The 20,916-nt window shown below is 42.3% G+C and overlaps 1 protein-coding gene across 7 annotated transcripts in view; it reads right to left on the reverse strand.

Moving 5' to 3' along the window:
• Positions 1–20,916, reverse strand: part of phf21ab (PHD finger protein 21Ab) — a 90,674-nt gene that overhangs the window by 12,883 nt on the left and 56,875 nt on the right. For 6 of the 7 annotated variants that reach the window (XM_060914494.1, XM_060914495.1, XM_060914492.1 and 3 more), the window contains 6 exons: positions 20,322–20,401; positions 10,487–10,547; positions 9,346–9,521; positions 8,578–8,733; positions 8,078–8,153; positions 2,907–3,010 (listed from right to left, as the gene is read on the reverse strand). In XM_060914494.1, coding sequence (XP_060770477.1) covers positions 2,907–3,010; positions 8,078–8,153; positions 8,578–8,733; positions 9,346–9,521; positions 10,487–10,547; positions 20,322–20,401 — 653 coding nt within the window. The remainder of the gene's footprint in view (positions 1–2,906; positions 3,011–8,077; positions 8,154–8,577; positions 8,734–9,345; positions 9,522–10,486; positions 10,548–20,321; positions 20,402–20,916) is intronic. The other variant, XM_060914496.1, reaches the window with a different exon arrangement.

Consider the following 20,916-nt stretch of genomic DNA (forward strand, 5'->3'; position numbering starts at 1 on the left):
GAAGTAGTCGCCACCGATGCATCACTGATCGGCTGGGGCACAGTGTGGCAGTGCAGGACTGCCCGGGGCGTATGGGCCCCACAACAGCAGGGACAACACATCAATGTGTTAGAGCTGCGGGCCGTTTTCCTCGCCCTGAAACATTTCCGTTCGGTTTTAGCGGGTCGGCATGTCCTTATAAAGACCGACAATACATCTGTGGTCTATCATATAAACCACCAGGGCGGCACCAGGTCACTACCTTCCCTGAAAGCTCACTCGGCACCTACTGACATGGGCTTACCCTCGTCTGGTGAGCCTGAGGGCAATGCATTCACCAGGAGTGAGGAACACTGATGCAGATCTTCTGTCACAACAGAACCCCGATCCGGGGGAGTGGAAGCTGCACCCGGAAGTGGTGCAGAGTATTTGGCTGCAATACGGCAGGACAGAGGTGGACCTTTTCGCCTCCCAGGCCACGACACATTGTCCCCCGTGGTTTACACTGAAAGAAACGTCAAGCCCCTTGGGCCAAGACGCACTGGCACATGAGTGCCCACAGCAGCTCCTATATGCTTTCCCACCACTCCCGCTAATTCTGCCCACTCTCGAGAGGATCCTCAAGGAGGGTCACAGGGTGCTGTTGATAGCCCCCTATTGGCCGGGTAGAGTCTGGTTCCCTACCCTGTACGGGTTGCTGCACAAGGAGCCTTGGTGTCTCCCTGCACGGATGGACCTCGTCTCACAGATGAAAGGTCAAATTTGGCATCCGAACCCAGTACGGTTGCAGCTGTGGGTGTGGCCTCTGAAGGGCCCGACCCACTGCTAGCAGAATGTGAGTCGACCGTTGTGCAGACCATCCGGTGTTCCCGCGCACCTTCCACCAGTGCGCGCTATGCCAATAGGTGGAAGCTCTTTGTAAGTTGGTGCCAAGCACGCCATCAGGAACCGGCATGTTGCCCGATACCGGGGATTCTCAGCTTTTTACAGTCTCATCTGGACGAGGGCCTTGCATCCTCCACCATCAAGGTGTATGTAGCGGCTATATCCGCAATGCACAACAGGGTAGACGGGCTGACTGTGGGATCCCACACATGGGTGAGCCACTTTCTTAAAGGTGCCCAGCGCATAAGACCCCCTCAACGCAGTCCAAGACCAGCTTGGGACTTGCCTCTGGTTTTAAGTGCACTGTGTAAACCTCCATTTGAGCCCCTACAGGGGACAGAGCTCAAGTGGCTATCTTTAAAGACAGCCGACGTCATAGCTAAAAGGAATGCTAAGAGAGCGGGTGAACTACACGCCCTGTCTATCGGCCGGGAGTGCTTACAATGGAGCCCGATGGCATGGGTGTAACATTGTGGCCTAATCCTTCGTTTATGCCCAAGAACTTCTCCTCCTCTTCATACACCAATCAGCCCCTCAGCCTGGAAGCCTTCAGACCACCACCTGAGGAGAATGAGCAGGGCCAAGGTCACGTCCTTCTTTGCCCAGTTCGAGCACGGAGGGCATACATTGAAGCGACTGCTGCATTTCGGCAGTCGGATGCACTGTTTGTGGGCCACACTGGACATAGGCGCGGCCACGCGCTGTCCAAACAGACTGTCGAACTGGACCATGGAGGCCATTAGCAGCAGCCTCCCGGTCCCTCCCCACATCCGAGGCCACTCCACTCGGAATGTGGTTGCATCATGGGCGGCTCTACGTGGAGTTCCACTCTCTGATATCTGCGCCGCTGTCTCATGAGTCTCAACTTGCACGTTTGCAAGGTTTTATAGGGCTAATGTGGCCATGCACAGTCCACTGGCCACAGCCACCCTTTTCAGCCATTCGTAGGGTAAATAGGTCTTCCTCGTGACCCTGTTGGTATAAGTCATCCAGGTGCTTACAGCACCGCCTCTGGCGGTCAGGAGAAATGAAATAGAACGATGGTTACGTATGTAACCGCGGTTCTATGAATTTCGGATGACCGCCAGAACTTGGCTGTCACTCGGAAGGCTGACGAGAAGACTGCCAAGAGAACGCTTCCGGGGTGAACGCACCTTAAGTACCGGTGCAGTGACATACGTCACCCCCTGTCGCAAGCGACCTTGTTGGTATACAGACACTCGAACTGCATGCGCATGTGATGGACATCCAGGTGCTTACAGCACTGCCTCTGGCGGTCATCCGAAATTCATAGAACCGCGGTTACATACGTAACCATCGTTTTATAGCTTCTCTAAAGAGCTAAACTGTTTTCAGCTGTGCTAACATGATTGTACAAGGGTTTTCTAATCCTCCATTAGCCTTCTGAGGCAATGAGCAAACACATTGTACCATTAGAACACTGGAGTGATAGTTGCTGGAAATGGGCCTCTATACACCTATGGAAATATTGCACCAAAAACCAGACATTTGCAGCTAGAATAGTCATTTACCACATTAGCAATGTATAGAGTGGATTTCTGATTAGTTTAAAGTGACCTTCATTGAAAAGAACAGTGCTTTTCTTTCAAAAATAAGGACATTTCAAAGTGACCCCAAACTTTTGAACGGTAGTGTATGTGGATCTGAAATAAATAAGTGACTTGAACTTGATGGCATAATCTATATCTAAAAACACAGTAAAGCAGTATAAGCGATAAGATTCAAAGCCGATCAGTCGAGGTTTACATTAGTTAATCTACTTATGCGTATGTTTACACACATTCAGGAGCACGAGCAGGATACAAACTTTTTTTTTTTTTTAATTTACAGGATTTTCATGAAAACCAATTTTTTTTGTGTGAAAACGCTCACAGAAATGATTTATGCATAAATCCATTAATATTCAGCTTGATAAATGAAGCTCACTGTTGGCATCCTTGAAAGAAATCCTGCCTGACCTTCTAAACAGGCCTGAGCCTGGTGACAGTCAACAGAGTTGTCTGGCATTTACAGATATTTACCGTTATAGAGTTGCTAAGCTGCTTGACCCTTTGTTCCAGCTGCTCTCGCTCTAGTTTGAGCTCAGCACTCCACTTCATCAGTTTCTGCTTTTCTTCTTCTTTTGCTGTTGAACACAAAGGAACTGAGGGTTTTTATGCAAACGATTTCTAACTTGGTTCTAAAAGCATAGCTCTAAAAGCACAACTGCCATTTCATTTAGACAAATTGAAAACAAGATGCACAAATGTACACAAAAGATGCACAATTTTGATCTATTTCATCCAAATCGTTGATTGTAAAATGTTTAAATGCAGTGGTGCTTGAAAGTTTGTGAACCCTTTAGAATTTTCTATATTTCTGCATAAATATGACCTAAAACATCATCAGATTTTCACACAAGTCCTAAAAGTAGATAAAGAGAACCCAGTTAAACAAATGAGACAAAAATACTATACTTGTTCATTTATTTATTGAGGAAAATTATCCAATATTACATATCTGTGAGTGGCAAAAGTATGTGAACCTCTAGGATTAGCAGTTAATTTGAAGGTGAAATTACAGTCAGGTGTTTTCAGTCAATGGGATGACAATCAGGTGTAAGTGGGCACCCTGCTTTATTTAAAGAACAGGGATCTATCAAAGTCTGATCTTCACAACACATGTTTGTGGAAGTGTATCATGGCACGAACAAAGGAGATTTCTGAGGACCTCAGAAAAAGCATTGTTGATGCTCATCAGGCTGGAAAAGGTTATAAAACCATCTCTCAAGAGTTTGGACTCCACCAATCCACAGTCAGACAGACTGTGTACAAATGGAGGAAATTCAAGACCATTGTTACCCTCCCCAGGAGTGGTCGACCAACAAAGATCACTCCAAGAGCAAGGTGTGTAATAGTCGGAGAGGTCACAAAGGACCCCAGGGTAACTTGTAAGCAACTGAAGGCCTCTCTCACATTGGCTAATGTTAATGTTCATGAGTCCACCATCAGGAGAACACTGAACAACAATGGTGTGCATGGCAGGGTTGCAAGGAGAAAGCCACTGCTCTCCAAAAAGAACATTGCTGCTTGTCTGCAGTTTGCTAAAGATCATGTGGACAAGCCAGAAGGCTATTGGAAAAATGTTTTGTGTATGGATGAGACCAAAATAGAACTTTTTGGTTTCAATGAGAAGCGTTATGTTTGGAGAAAAGAAAACACTGCATTCCAGCATAAGAACCTTATCCCATCTGTGAGACATGGTGGTGGTAGTATCATGGTTTGGGCCTGTTTTGCTGCATCTGGACCAGGACGGCTTGCCATTATTGATGGAACAATGAATTCTGAATTATACCAGTGAATTCTAAAGGAAAACGTCAGGACATCTGTCCATGAACTGAATCTCAAGAGAAGGTGGGTCATGCAGCAAGACAACGACCCTAAGCACACAAGTCAAAGTCCTGACCTTAATCCAATCGAAATGTTGTGGAAGGACCTGAAGTGAGCAGTTCATGTGAGGAAACCCACCAACATCCCAGAGTTGAAGCTGTTCTGTACGGAGGAATGGGCTAAAATTCCTCCAAGCCGGTGTGCAGGACTGATCAACAGTTAACGGAAACGTTTAGTTGCAGTTATTGCTGCACAAGGGGGTCACACCAGATACTGAAAGCAAAGGTTCACATACTTTTGCCACTCACAGATATGTAATATTGGATCATTTTCCTCAATAAATAAATGAGCAAGTATAATATTTTTGTTTCATCTGTTTAACTGGATTCTCTTTGTCTACTTTTAGGACTTGTGTGAAAATCTGATGTTGTTTTACGTCATATTTGTGCAGAAATATAAAAAATTCTAAAGGGTTCACAAACTTTCAAGCACCACTGCAGATATCCGAGACAGAAACCCAGAGAACAGTCGCATTAACCAGGGCTGTGAGATAGAAAAGGTAAAATCCGAGGACAACTTACACTATATATCTCTGTGCGCATGTATGATCATGCTAAGGCTATCATGCTAAGTGCATTTACACGACGCTCAGCGTGGCAAATTAAAAATAAGTTATAACACTAACAAACATTTAGTAAAAAGTATCACGCGTGATCAACAGACAAATATGAAAATAAGCTATAAATACCTGGTAATCTGTAATTTGATAGCTTTAATTTCACCAGTTCTGCGTGCTTCTTTCCCTGCATGTGATCGACCAAGCGTGTTCTTCCTCCCAATCCGTATTTTACATCCTGATGGCATAACGTGCAGTGTGCCTTGCCTGGTTCTTTGATCTTTCAGATGTGTTCATAAAGATATTCGTTTCCGACTTTAAATTCCAGTTACCGCCAATTCCATGGATTCTTGATTCCGTTTTCCTTGTCTACTTTTTTCACATTATCATTATTGCCATTATCATTATTGCCTCTGTATGATGTCGTAAAATAGAGACACCTGGCATTAGATTTCCCCCCCATCCAGTAAACAATGTACTCGTCAGTGATTACGGTCCACAACCATTAGCAGAGTACCCCCACCCCCTAAATTTTATTTTCTCTTTAAAAAATACACGATTTACAAAAATATAATTTTTGCGATCGAATCTGCGGAATTCCACGAATTTTTCACAGCCCTGATTAACATGTCCGTACTTCCAAATGACAGCATAAATAAAAATAAGAAAATAGATGATCCAACTGGAGTACAGGTAGTCGTCGACTTACGACTGCGTTTGGTTACGACTGACCGGTTGTAAACCGATCTGGTTGTAAGTCGGCCTATGTTAAATGAACGTAAGTATATTGTGATGTGTAATGCTATTGTAATCATCTTAAAGTCTTATTTTATCAACATTTTCTTATTTCATTACCTTGGCTCATTATTTGGTTTAAGTCAAACACTGCATACTCGGGGTGAAAGTAACTTTTATTTCTTGCCGGTATATGCGCGCGCGCCGAAAAATACACCTAATTATTTATTATTGTCTACTTATCAAGCATTCACTAGGACTTCTTATCACTCAGTAGTACTAGTATAGTACTTTTTTAATCACACTATCACTCTTTCATCCACCTGTATCAGTTTTTGATTATAAATAAATTGCAAACATCATTTCAACAACACAATCGTTTTAATAACTTTTTTTTTAGCTGAACAGTTGAAAACTAACTTTTCATTTTGGACATTGGACACAGAACAGTGTAACAGAACAGAAAAGTGAAAGTTACTTTGATTACCAGCTGCGCACGTTATAGCACAAGATCTGGTTAAGCCGTATGCGCGCTGTAGCTCACTCGTTGTTTGTCCAGCGAAACACTGCACACATAATAGAAGAGGCTGGATGCAGTGTTGCCAGATTGGGCGGTTTTAAGTGCACTTTGGCGGGTTTTGAACATATTTTGGGCTGGAAACCGTCAGCAGTATCTTGCAACACTGGCTGGATGCTGGGCGCTGCCGGGAGCTGGGGCGGAAACTGTCGTACGCTCAGCTAGCTCAGCTGGGAAACACTTGCCAGTCATAACCATACGGTCGTAAAGTCGGTCGGTCGTAAGTCACATAGGTCGTAAGTCGACGACTACCTGTACTCCACTCTGCTCTTTTAAGCAAACCAAACAAAAAGTGAGCACATTCACAGAATGAATCTGGACTAAAACCCTCACTAAAAGATGTGGTTATGCTGCACTACATCCTGGATCTTAAAGCATATACGCAGAACCATGACCTCACTTTTGTTTACAAATGCTTGAGACCTCAAGAATGGCACAGGAATAGTTTTAAGCGTCAACAAATCTAATATAGTAATTTTTACGATTAAAGTGATTCATATAGGTAGCGGTCTGAGTGAATGACCTTGACGTCCGGGACGTCACAGCAGATAGTCTATCGGTCTCATCGCCATTTCCGCTATACTAAAACACAGAGCTGACGGCAACTCCAATCCTCCATTTTGAGCTAATTTATCGTCATGCCATGTAGATGTGTTGCTGGTGGGTGCAGCAACACGACAGAAGGTGGATTTACGTTGCATTCATGGCCCAAGAATGTTCAAACTGCAAAAATTTGGACGCGTTTTGTGAGAAGTTCACGGGCACATTGGGCGCCTACGAAGTGGTCTCTCCTCTGCTCTGCACATTTTACTGAAGACTCGTACGAAACCTCTGATCTGTTGGAGCGTTGGCTATAAGCCCGGACTGAAAGAGGGTGCAGTACCAACAATTAAAGGAAAAGAAAACTACAAGAAAAGGAAATCAAGTTCAGTTGCACCAGTTCTCCCGGAGTGTAAGCCAAGGGTTGTTGCTAAAACCCGGGACGGAACGGGACATGACATATTATCGCTCGGTCAGTGACCTCCCCACGGTTGTTGCTAAAACCGGTGACGTCCCGTCCTGGGTTTTAGTAATTGCCTGAGCCGAGCAGTAATGGCGGAGTACTCAGTATGGAGAAAATGAAGAATGAGTGGCCCAGCCGTCTGATTTCTCCGCTGGATATGCTTGCCTGAGCAGCAATATCTTGCCCTTACGTGGAAGAAGCGAATGAATGGAGAACTGAACGAACAACTGAAAGTCGGATTGTTTCAAAACAAATCGGCCACAAGATCGGCGGCCTTCAAGAAGCGAGAACACAGACGGGTAAGATGCGACTCTCATTTGGATACAAAACAACACTACTCGTTGTTTCCCTGCATTTAGATTAATACATGTAACTTGTATTGTGTGTTTAAGTTACCGGTATAAGATTATTTAATTTGCTTCAGAATGTGATCGTCTCAGTTCATCTGATTATTTAATTAGCCTTTACTTTTTATCAGTGAAAATGCATGCATGTGCATGTATGTTGCATAAGTTATAACACCTATCCTGTTTTAATGACAGTCAACCCACAATCAATGAAGTCAAATCAGTCTTAGTTGAGCAAGTCAGTAACGGGATTTCTTACTTTCACCATAAATTTTTATTGATATGACTTTGGTCTATAGCTGTAAAGGCCTCGGCCTGAAAACCGGTTACCGCTGTGACGTCACGCGCTCAGGGCTGGCTGGCTCAGCGGGGCAGCTCGAATACCAACTTTGCAGTCGATTTTAACTCTCAAAAATATATATATTTTTATTCCCATTTATGCAGCATACAAGAGTCAAGGATGGAGATACTATCCACTCAGAAATGTATTTATAAATAAAGACTCTGCGTATCTCCTTTAACCTTACTGATAAGATGATCTTTTACCTTCTTTATATGCAATGTAGGAATGCACAATCGCCAAGGTCCCGGGCCATGGTATGGCCTCCTCTTTTTTCAGTATCTGTAAATAAATATGACATTAGCACTGGCACAGTACTGAGGAAAAAACTTTGGGACACCAGAATAACCCCTTTACCCCAATGATCAACTGCTAATGGTGTAGTGATGAACAAAGAAAGGAGTTCAATGGGAGTGTACTGGATGCCAGCTTCCATTTACATGATGAGTGAAATAAAAGGACAATTGATACAAGACCACATGGAAAGCTACAAATTCTTATAAGCAGCCTTATTTGCCTTTTTTTGGTGTGGGTTAGGGGATGTATAATTGATACTAGTAAGAGAGAGGCCTGGTTTTAATCAAACACTAAATATTACTGTCTTTGTGTGTCTGAAAAGCCTGATAAGTTGAGGTCAGGTTAGCAGGATTCAATGCAGACTGATTAACGAGTTTGGGGATCTTCGTGGCAGAGTGATGTAGTTTACCTGGTCTTTACATTTGGGACAGATCCACATGCCTTTAGGAATATTTTTGAGGGGCGGGTCCAGGCAGTCGAGGTGGTAGACGCGTGAGCACGTGTCGCACATGAGCAACTGGCCACTACGTCTGCACACAGTGCAGAAATCCTCATGGATGTCTCCCTGTCAGGAAGAACGGCACGGGTCAGTACCACCACCCCTCTGTGCCGGACCAATCAAATGGGGGACAGGGCAGGGCAGGGAGGGGGAGTGCGGACTACTAAACTTGCTAATTGGTAAAACTATCGCTGAAAGTATAATCCAGTATTTAAAGTAAATCCAGAATTATTATTATTATCTGAGAATAAATTCAGATCAAAGCACCTGTCAAAGTATCCTAATTACTACTAATAGGTGCATAAGACACTTAAAGCTTATTGAAGGCAAAGGTAACAGATAACGTATTTAGAAAAACAAACTTTGTGAATCACTTCATAAGTGATCATGGTATTTTGACCATTAAGGAGATTAAACAAAGACTTTTGAGTGTAAGGTTGCTGCTGCTGCCTTCTTCTTTCCGATGAAATAACAAAAACACAATAATGATGTGCTTGGAGGACAATTTGCTTTTTGTATTTCCAAGAAGGGAACAGGGGGAGGATATTTGTCAGCACATCACTCCACTACAGTACAACACGAACAGGGCAGGTGTAAAAGTGTGGTGGGGCATCTGTGGTATACACTACTGTACTCTAGAGCAGAGTGAAAAGTGGGGTAACCTCTGTGGTTACTTACATCCCCGGAGCTGGGGCTGGGCTGAGGGAGAGAGTGGGGGTGGACGGGGAGGGGGAAACCCCCGAGTTCAGGCCGCTCGGCGGCTGGGGAGGCGGGGTGACTGCTGGATGGGGAGAGCAGGGGGTGGCAGCCCAGCTCTGGCCCTGATGCACTGCTGCTGTATTTGGGTGGGCGACCTGAGCGAAAATGAGACAGACAAGAAAAAAAGAAAAAAAAAAGAACAGAAAAAAAAGATGGAGGAGGAGGAGGAAGGGGGAACAAAAAAAAAACACAAAGGTGAAATAAAACAGATGAGACATTGGTCACAACATACCTTTGAAAGGGGGTCCTCGTTGGCTAGCATGAAAATGGAGGAATTAAAGAAAGCAGAGAAGGAAGGGAAAGGGGGAAAAAAAGGGAAAGGAGGTCCAGAAAGCAATTAGTGCACCAGACAACAACTGCATGCAGGGAGTTAGCTTGAAAGAGAGAGAAGGATAAAAAAGGAGTCAGAAAGAAGGAGGGAGGAAGACAAAGAAAGCGGCACACAAAAAGAGCCCAGACACACACAGAAGGACCGTTCACTCCTTTCAGAGCTCCAGTAACTGTCAAAATTCAGAATCCAATCACGCAGCTCTATCCAACGAATAAGGCCGTTTGCTCAGAAGGAGAAATGAAATGCATGTTTTTCTTTCCATCGTGTGATTTCAGCTTCTTCCAGAACTACAAGCAAAACTCCTGATTCCTTCCACAATCATCAAGCGGTTTGACTTGCAGAAAAATTTGAAGCAAATGCATAATCAATCAAGCTTAGCACTCATCTTCACAGAATATATTAGTTTAGCAAGTTAGCCAGTTTCTATTCAGGTCTGGGGGGTGGGCCAATTAAAAACAAACAAAAACAAACAAACAAACAAAGCAGATAGTGTTTGCAAGCTTGGGAAAGAGGATACAGCTAGCAAGAGCAACAGCAAGAGAATTCACAGACTCTTAGAGGTCATTAATGTTGAGCCGTCAACACTGTAAAACTTGGTTAGGAAGCATGTAAAAGCAGGAGTAGCAGACAACCAATGATACAACACGCACTGTAAGCACAAAGACAACAAACAGCTGTATCAAATAAAGTTATTCAGAGCTAAAAGTGATGCAGTGAGCAGTTACTGACCTCTCTTCCTCGTTCCTTGATGGAGGGGAGTGTTCAGATAGGTGACAGCACTCTTTTTCCTCTAGGAGGTGTGATAAGACAAATTAGGTAATTAGCATACATGTTTATGAAACCACAAAAAAAACTCTTTACATCAGAAGCAGTTTCACTGAGCCGAGCCATAAAAACAAAGTCAACTGAGCAAAATGCAGAATGCATCTGGGTGTGTATACTAGAAAGGTCAAATTCTTTGGAAAACAACATTTGGGTCTAAAAACACAGAATTATTAAATGAACCTAAAGTTCTACAGATATCGGACAAACAACGTAATGGCAATACATTTTGCATTTGGAGTAAATAAACGGGTGCATATATGCGCGGCAATGGCTGGGCAACATGACCTAAAAATATCATATCACCCAGCCCAGAGGCCTCGGCCAGTATTTTCAAGACTGAGGTCACGGTATTTCACGATACGGACCTCCCAGCTGGTAAATAATATACATTTATTTTTTTCGCGGTCCGGTTTCCATCAAATCCTACGCTCTGATTGGCTGGCGAGCGGTTACGGACCTCTGGCGACTCGCTCGTTCACAACAACAACAAACATAGTAGCATTTTTTTGTCAACATTTATCTTTTTTTTTTAATTTATAAGATTTATTTATAAGATTATCAAAAATCTTATAAATTTTTGCCAGCATTTCTCAGGAGAATAGCATTAATTTTACAGCATGGATAGCGATAATGACAGTGTTCACAGCAAAAGCGAGTTTTACTACCCTGAGGAAGAAGAAATAAAACATTTCAGGAGAAAGCTAAAAACCTCTAACTGTTGCTAATGCCGAGCAAAAACATGGCTGAATCCTGAATGACTCAAATTTTGTATAAATAGGGGACTACATAGGCGGCAAAATGTAGTTTTTTTCCTGCCATGGAAGTGCACTTGCATTACAGCCGTGAATGAGGATTCAAAATGGCGGCTCGGCTTGGTTTTCCCTTTCAGGTGCTCTCGTTTTCTGTTAGAATTTGGTAAAGAAAAAAATAAATATATTATTTACCAGCTTAAGGTCGGTCTGTATGGTGAAATACCGTGACCTCGGCCTTGAATACTGACCTCAGCCCAGAGGGCCTCGCTCAGTACTTTCAAGACCTCGGTCACGGTATTTCACAATACGGACCTCCCAGCTGGTAAATAACATTTATTTATTATGCTATGAAAATAATGTTTAGAGACAAAAGAACATGACTGCACATGCAGACTGTTTGTTTGTACATAGACACCCGGGGGGCTCTTGTGCACACCTGCAGGCTCATCAGACACCTGTCAAACACGTGCTGCTCTCAACACGCTGCATTTTTGCTCTTTGCTCCGGAACGCCACCTGTATTTGCTTTGCTTTTGTTCCCAGCATTCTGGCCTTGTTTTTTGTGCTGCTTGGTTTAGTTTTGGCTGAATAAAGTCCTGTTTTTTTTGTTTTTTTCCCCCCACCCATGACCAGATGTCTGCTACAGCAGACAATAATACTGTAATATAACAGGCCTAAAGTTTAAGCTAGTTCAGCACATCATGCTGCATTATAAAGACTCTTCACCGATGTATTCATTCATAAAAGTATTGCGGCTACCTGTTCATTTCTGGAGGAAAGTTGATATGTCTGTTAAATCATGATGCGATACAATAATCCAATGCGATAATTGATTGGTATGTTGCCCAGGGTCTAACTAAATAGTGCTGTGGACATGCCCAAGAGAACACCATTCAATAATGCATATTAAACTAAAATATAAGAATAGATCGTTAACCTTTAAAACACTTAATTATTAAGAAAATAACCAGTAACCAGCAGACAAATTAAAACTAGAACTGTGAGTAAACTCACGATAGAATACCCCCCGCTTACGAGCCTGTCATCATATATTGCCATATGTAAGGGAATAAGCCTTTTTATTTTTTTCGCGGTCCGGTTTCCATCAAATCCTGCGCTCTGGCTGGCGAGCGGGTCCGTATCCTACGATACGGACCCCAGTTATGGACCTCTGGCGACTCGCTCGTTCACAACAACAAACATAGTAGCATTTGTTTGTCAACATTTATCTTTTTTAAATAAGATTTATTTATAAGATTATCGAAAATCTTATAAATTTTTGCCAGCATTTCTCAGGAGAATAGCATTAATTTTACAGCATGGACAGCGATAACGACAGTGTTCACAGCAAAAGCGAGTTCTACTACCCTGAGGGAGAAGAAATAAAACATTTCAGGAGAAAGCTAAAAACCTCTAACTGTTGCTAACGCCGAGCAAAAACATGGCTGAATCCTGAGTGACTCAATTTTGTATAAATAGGGGACGACATAGGCGGCAAAATGTAGTTTTCTTCCTGCCATGGAAGTGCACTTGTATACCGAGGAGGGAGCCATTTGCATTACAGCCGTGAATGAGGATTCAAAATGGCGGCTCGCCTCGGTTTTCCCTTTTGGGCGCTCTCGTTTTCTGTTAGAATTTGGTAAAGAAAAAAAAAATATATTATTTACCAGCTTAAGGTCGGTCTGTATGGTGAAATACAGTGACCTCGGCCCAGAGGGCCTCGCTCAGTACTTTCAAGACCTCTGTCACAGTATTTCACCATACGGACCGACTTTAAGCTGGTAAATAACATCTATTTATCTCCCCTTTGAAACTTCGGAGCAGGATTATTTTCTTTCATGCATATCTTCAGATAGTATACTGCAACTGTGTAAAGTTTCATCAAAATCCATCAAACCGTTTAGCAGGAGTTGCGCTTACAAGCACATGGACAGACGGACAGGGTGATTCCTATATATATAAAAATCCAGAGAATAGCCCAATACTATTTGTATCTGTTTGTTCCACTTCACAACATATTACTTGTTCAAGCCAAACAATGCAGCTTATATTAAGTTATATCCCTATTTTACGTGCTCCAGTCTCCCTCCTCTGGTGACTCTGTGTAATAACAGAAAATATACTACATGGCTAAAAGTTTGTGGACACCTGATCATCACACCCATATGTGGTCCTTCTCCAAACTGTTGCCACAAAGTTAAAGGCACACAGTTGTATGTTGCTGCATTGCAAATTTCCCTTCACTGGAACTAAGGGACCCAAACCTGTTCAAGCATGACAATGCCCCTGTGCATTAAGCGAGCTTCATGAAGACAGTTTACCAAAACTGGAGTATAAGAACTCGAATGTGCTGCACAGAGTCCTGACCTCAACCCCAATGAGCAACTTTTGGGATGAACTGGAACACGGACCCAGACCTCCTCACCAACATCAGTGCCTGACCTCAGGAACGCTCTTGTAGCTGAATGATCACAAATCCCCATAGCCAGGCTCCAAAATCTAGCGGAAAGCCTTCCCAGAAGAGTGGAGGTTATTATAACAGGAAAGAGGGGACCAAATCTGGAATGGGATGTTCAACAAGCACGGGTGCACGATGGTCAGGTGTTCACAAACTTTTGGCCCTACATTGTATGTGCCTACTTGAACATGACAGGCTCATGTATTCCATGACACTTGTATGTCATACAGTATGATCAGTACTAATCAGATTTTTCAGTTACCGCTTGTTCTTAAAGCAATGTAGCTAAACAAGTGTTTTCTACTCTTTTTTTAGACTTCATAAATGGCCATCATTTACATCTTTTCTAATTTAAATGGAATGTGTTATAGTTTGACGATCAAAGAAAATGCAACATGACAAGTTACTATAAAGTTGATACGGGCTTTGTGCATCACAATTCTGTAACACTTCCATTATGGCTTTATTGTGAAGCTGGGGTGTTTTTGTAATTGGACCTGGTTTGCTTTGAACCTAGGTCAGGTCTGTTTCATCTCATGTTGGACACCGGATCATGTTTTAGTTAAATCAGGAGATAATGCACTACCAGGTCCATACAGCAGGGCTCGACATTAAGGACTGCCCGGGGCAAGTGAAACATGCATTCGGGTAAGTGGGATATATCCCCAACATGCCCGACCGGACAAGTTGGAATGAGCATACATCACGAACTAGCACCACAAAAATTTGTCTTTTTGATCTTTTATTTCAGTTCCTAAAAGCGTCCCTCACTACGTATCCACTAGGGGTGGCACGGTTCACAAAAGTCGCGGTTCGGTACGTATTGCGGTTTGAGGTCTGCGGTTCGGTACGTATTGCGTTTTTTTTTTTAAATCTTAAGTACTCTGTATTTGGGCATATAGCCTACTATTTACCTTAAGTAAACATAGTTTAGGATACAGCATTTAAGAGAGGTTAAAATTATAGTTACAATGAAATAATCATGCACAAACTGAGTTTGAGTTGACATAAGCACATTTTATGAACAATCTCTGATGAAAAGCCAGGTAGTATTTTGAAACAGCAAGAGGGAAGACATGGATGATTTCAACAGCTTTTTTATTTACTACAGTATTTATACAAAGTGTCAGGAGTGTTTGCTGCCATGTTGTGGCATCTAGAGGAACCAGGTGTCTTTTGTCACATACAGAGTTTTCATAATTGGAAGAAATAAAAATGAGTTCTTAAAGCTTACTTTTGAACAGATGTGTGTGTTAAAACTTAAACTTTTATGTGGCGACCAACCAACCACCTATATACAAAAACCGAATCAAAAACTCTTCTAATCCCTGAGAGTGAGGATGTATTTTTTCACTTGAAATTAAAGTGCAGTGTTTTGAAACGTATGGCTGGATTTCTTATCTAATCTTAAAGTGCCACTGTATTCTTAGAACGATTTATAACAAAATACACACACAGCCAATATAAAATATTGCAATAAAACCAATCACTGCACTGTTTAAAACAAACCTCCCCTCCCCTCGCCGGAAAAAAAAAATAAAAATCTAGTTCGCCCATTATCCTGTGTCATTCTGAGATGCGCAGATAGACAGTAAAGGGAATTCCGAATTCCCTTTACTGTCTATCTGCGCATCTCAGAATGACACAGGATAATGGGCGAACTAGATTTTTTTTTTTCCGGTGCCGCGGTACGCCGGAAATCCGGCGCGGCGCCGGAACGCTATCACCCCTGTTCGCGAGAAAGAGAACCACGTGGTTTCATACGGGCATTCGGCTTTTTTTTTTTGGCGAACGTCTTAAATAGGGGTACCGCGGTTTATACGCGTATTGCACCGCAACAGGCGTATCGTACGGTTCGGTTTTTTTCCCATAACCGTGCCAAGCCTAGTATCCACCATTATGTCTTGGCTGTTTTCTTAGTCTTGGTTTCATTTACTGCTTTGTAAGGTACAGTTAGGTCCATATATATATATATATATATATATATATATATATATATATATATATGGACACTGAGACAAATTTTGTTTTTTTACCCGTTTACTGAAACATATTCAGGTTATAGTTATATAATGGACATGGACATAAAGTCCAGACTTTCAGCTTTTATTTGAGGGTATCCACATTAAAATTGGATGAAGGGTTTAGGAGTTTCAGCTCCTTAACATGTGCCACCCCGTTTTTAAAGGGACCAAAAGTAATTGGACAATTGACTCAAAGGCTATTTCATGGGCAGGTGTGGGCAATTCCTTCGTTATGTCATTTTCAATTAAGCAGATAAAAGGCCTGGAGTTGATTTGAGGTGTGGTGCTTGCATTTGGAAGATTTTGCTGTGAAGAAAACATGCGGTCAAAGGAGCTCTCCATGCAGGTGAAACAAGCCATCCTTAAGCTGCGAAAACAGAAAAAAAACATCCGAGAAACTGCTACAATATTAGCAGTGGCAAAATCTGCAGTTTGGTACATCCTGAGAAAGAAAGAACACACCGGTGAACTCATCAATGCAAAAAGACCTGGACACCCACAGAAGACAACAGTGGTGGATGATCGCAGAATAATTTCCACGGTGAAGAGAAACCCCTTCACAACAGCCAACCAAGTGAACAACGCTCTCCAGGAGGTAGGCATATCAATATCCAAATCTACCATAAAGAGAAGACTGCATGAAAGTAAATACAGAGGGTTCACTGCACAGTGCAAGCCACTCATAAGCCTCAAGAATAAAAAGGCTAGATTGGACTTTGCTAAAAAAGCATCTAAAAAAGCCAGCACAGTTCTGGAAGAACATTCTTTGGACAGATGAAACCAAGATCAACCTCTACCAGAATGATGGAAAGAAAAAAGTATGGCAAAGGCGTGGTACAGCTCATGATCCAAAGCATACCACATCATCTGTAAAACACGGCGGAGGCAATGTGATGGCTTGGGCATGCATGGCTGCCAGTGGCACTGGGTCACTAGTGTTTATGATGATGTGACACAGGACAGAAGCAGCCGGATGAATTCTGAGGTATTCAGAGACATACTGTGTGCGCAAATCCAGCCAAACCGATCAGTCGGCGTTTCATAATACAGATGGACAATGACCCAAAACATAAAGCCAAAGCAACCCAGGAGTTTATTAAAGCAAAGAAGTGGAATATTCTTGAATGGCCAAGTCAGTCACCTGATCTCAACCCAATTGAGCATGCATTTCACTTGTTAAAGACTAAACTTCAGACAGAAAGGCCCACAAACAAACAGCAACTGAAAACCGCTGCAGTAAAGGCCTGGCAGAGCATTAAAAAGGAGGAAACGCAGTGTCTGGTGATGTCCATGAGTTCAAGACTTCAGGCAGTCATTGCCACCAAAGGGTTTTCAACCAAGTATTAGAAATGAACATTTTATTTACAATTATCTAATTTGTCCAATTACTTTTGAGCCCCTGAAATGAAGGGATTGTGTTTAAAAAAATGCTTTAGTTCCTCACATTTTTATGCAATCATTTTGTTCAACCCACTGAATTAAAGCTGAAAGTCTGAACTTCAACTGCATCTGAATTGTTTTGTTCAAAATTCATTGTGGTTATGTACAGAACTAAAATTAGAAAAATGTCTCTGTTCAAATATTTATGGACCTAACTGTATTTTATATACCCCTGCTGTTGTAGTATGGCACGCATACTTTTTATAGACCCCTTGTGCATGACGTCATGCATCACGTGATAATTACAGCTGGGGTCAGAGAGACACCGTCTTTCATGCAAGTAAGGCTTAATCCGTCTTCAATATGGTTAATTTTTGTGTTGTTTTTGCTTGTTCAAACAGAGAAATAGATAAAAGGCATTACCGTCTCCCCACTATCAAGAAACATGTTAACAAATAGAAGCAAATGCTTCAAGAACAACGAGGAAACGAGTGGTTAAAGAACACGAGGAGAAGCTCAGCCTGAAAACTCCAGAGAAATTCACAATTTTATTTAAAATGTATTTTACAAAAACAAAGTCGGAAGTGAGGATGGAAGAGTTTGCTTAAGAATCTAATTTTATTTTTTTCTGCTCGCATTCGAGTCAGCTCCTTCATGAAAGCGTTTGATTTTCTTAAAAGGTGAAGCCGCTTCCTTATTCAACACAGAAAACCCAGATTGGTTTCAAACAACTCGGGCATAAAAAAAAAACCCAACAAGGAGTGACATGCGCGATAAATCCTGAAAGAACAGAACAGATTAAGAGCAGAGAGAGCTGGAGCTTTGTTTCTGTTATCAGAGGAACACAGTCCTGTGCAAAATATTGATATATCTTTTTTTGTTGTTCTATCAGCCACCTCTAGGTTTATTTAAAAAAACAAACAAACAAAAACCACAACCCTGCGCTGCGTCATGACAGATCGGCTGCACTGATTCAGTTACAGGTTGCCAGGTCTGTATAAAACACCCACAGCCTACACACTAAATAATTTTAAACTCAAATGTTATCCTGTCTATCATGACGCAGCATGTTTTTTTTTTTAAATAAACCTAGAAGTGGATGATAGAACAAAAAAAAACCCCAATATATAAATACTCAATATTAGGGCGGCACGGTGGCGTAGTGGTTAGCACTGTTGCCTCACAGCAAGAAGGTCCGGGTTTGAACCCAGCGGCCGGCGAGGGCCTTTCTGTGTGGAGTTTGCATGTTCTCCCCGTGTCTGCGTGGGTTTCCTCCGGGTGCTCCGGTTTCCCCCACAGTCCAAAGACATGCAGTTAGGTTAACGTGGGGCGGCCTTGGGCTGAGGTGCCCTTGAGCGAGGCACCCATGGGCGCCGCCGGGGGGGAAAGGTTAGAACAATTCTAGGGGCCCAGCACTGCCATGGGCCCCTTTAAGGGGCTGATAATATGCTTTTAATGATTTTAATAAGACTTTTGAAATAACAACAATGCAATATTCCATCTGGTAAAATGAGCTAATTGAACAAGGTTGTCTATTTCTTGAGTTCTTCAACATATTGTCATTTAACCCTCTCCCTTTTGCGAAATGGTACGGTCCAGTTCTGGTAGAAGCGTGATGCGTTAAATCTGTGTGCTGATCAGTGCAACGCTACTTGCTGCTGTGTCGCGGTGCAGCAGCCAGCCAGCAGTGGAGTGCGTACAGTCTATGATCGCTAAATATGAAGAGTGGCTGTCAAAAACGTAAAGAAAGGCAGCTGAAAGCTGAGAGGGACCGGAGAGGCAGGCAACTGGTCACTCAGTTTTTCTCAAAGAAAGGTAGCTATCGCTCACGTGTGTGTTCAAAATATTAGCGAATGGTAAATGAACAGTATGAACGTGGTTGGATTAGCCTATCAAGAGAACACTTTTACAGTTTGTACAGTGACATTTTTTCCATTTTAATAACTGAACTGACTTGTGTGATAAACAGGATGAAATATTACGTTATGCTGGTGCTAATAACTAGTGCTAATAACCAGTTTCATAACTAATGGGGTGCCCTAAATATGCACAGATTCAGCCTCAGGGGGACCTCCGCCCTACCAAACCACTGAACCCCCCTTTGGAGAAGGAGGTAAGCAGCAATACAACCCATAAATGCTTTAGGACTGAAGCTTTTAATGAGCGAGCGCCATATACAGTTTGCTAGATTAAAGTGTTGCTAATAACGGACACCAGTCACATCACACATTTCACTACCAATTGTCCTAGCACAAGAAGGCATGTGGCAAAATCTTGAATTTTCTTTTGTGATTGTAAATGCACCAGAATTAGTCACTGACCAGTTTTCATCTAGTCCCTGGTAGGTTAATACATAAAAAGTAATAAAGTCACAAACTCAAGGTCCATGGGCTATCAAAAGTCAAATAATGACAATAGTGCAATTGTGACGAGGGTGGGCAAAGTTGTGGGGCCCAAAATTCTAATCTTTCATGGGGCCCAAAATTTCTGGCGGCGCCCCTGGAGGCACCTAACCCCTGACTGCTCCCCGGGCGCTCTGGTGTGGCTGCCCACTGCTCTGAGTGTGTGCGTGTGTTCACTGCTTCAGATGGGTTAAATGCAGAGGATGAATTTCACTGTGCTTGAAGTGTGCATGTGACGAATAAAGGTTTCTTCTTCTTCAACAAAGTACTGTTAAAGTCTTGGCACCCTATTGTTTTCTTCATACAAACTGTTATAGATTTCCATTTTATGATTTCTACATTATCGAGTAATGAACCTAGTCAGAGAGTTCTACACAAACACAGTGCACTTTACAACAGCTGCATGCATGTGAAATGGAAATAAATCGATTATGGCAGGAAAAACTATTTTGGATAAAATTGTTATTGTCCGTTAGAAGTAAAAAGAAACCAATAACCAAACTTCAACTCAATGTGCGATCTTCATTTTATGTTGCAATTCATAACTATTCAAAGTTTTCCTTAAAAAAAAAAAAGTGCTCACAAAATGTGAGGCGAGTGAGAATATTGGGGGGCAAGTGGAAATTAACCCCCACTTCCCCCCCCAGGGCAAATGGGTTGAAAAGTTAATGTCGAGCCCTGTACAGCATGCAGGTGTACAGAGGGGGGAAAAAAAAATCTATACCTCTGGCTCAAATACTGCTCCGCTATACACAGGATTGGCCGTTGTTCTCCTTTTCCGTTCCTGCCTTCGGCTCTGAATCTCTGCAACAGAAAAGCACGGTGGAAAAAGAGCTTTGTGTTTCACTCAGCAACAGTTAACTTCACTGAATGCAATGCACTGATGAAAGTATCCAATTGTTCTATTATGTCTATTGGACGGTATTGACTCGTGCCAATTTAATCAGCGTGTGGGACTGTATTCCATCATTTGATAGACTTGGTCTTTTTTTCCCCTTCTAATGGGCTCTCGATAAAAACAGCATGGAGGGGAAGTAAAATGACCCACAGCAAATCATTTTTGTGCCAATCTTCCATAACATTCATGATTTGCTGGATGCATTTTATCGTGTATGCACAAAAAATGACTTAATACACTGACTTTCAGCATTCTAAAACTTTTTTTTTGAAACCTCAAGAGAACATGCAAGGGTAAAATTACAAAGCATCTATCCACATGAGACGAAGTATCAGACCACCATTAAAGTGTATGTAACGCCCCTAAACCCCACTTTTTTCCTTGTACAAAGCAACAATCGTTATGTTGCTTGATCATGTGT

The sequence above is a fragment of the Neoarius graeffei genome, chromosome 2 (assembly GCF_027579695.1).
Source record: "Neoarius graeffei isolate fNeoGra1 chromosome 2, fNeoGra1.pri, whole genome shotgun sequence".
NCBI classification, from domain to species: domain Eukaryota; kingdom Metazoa; phylum Chordata; class Actinopteri; order Siluriformes; family Ariidae; genus Neoarius; species Neoarius graeffei.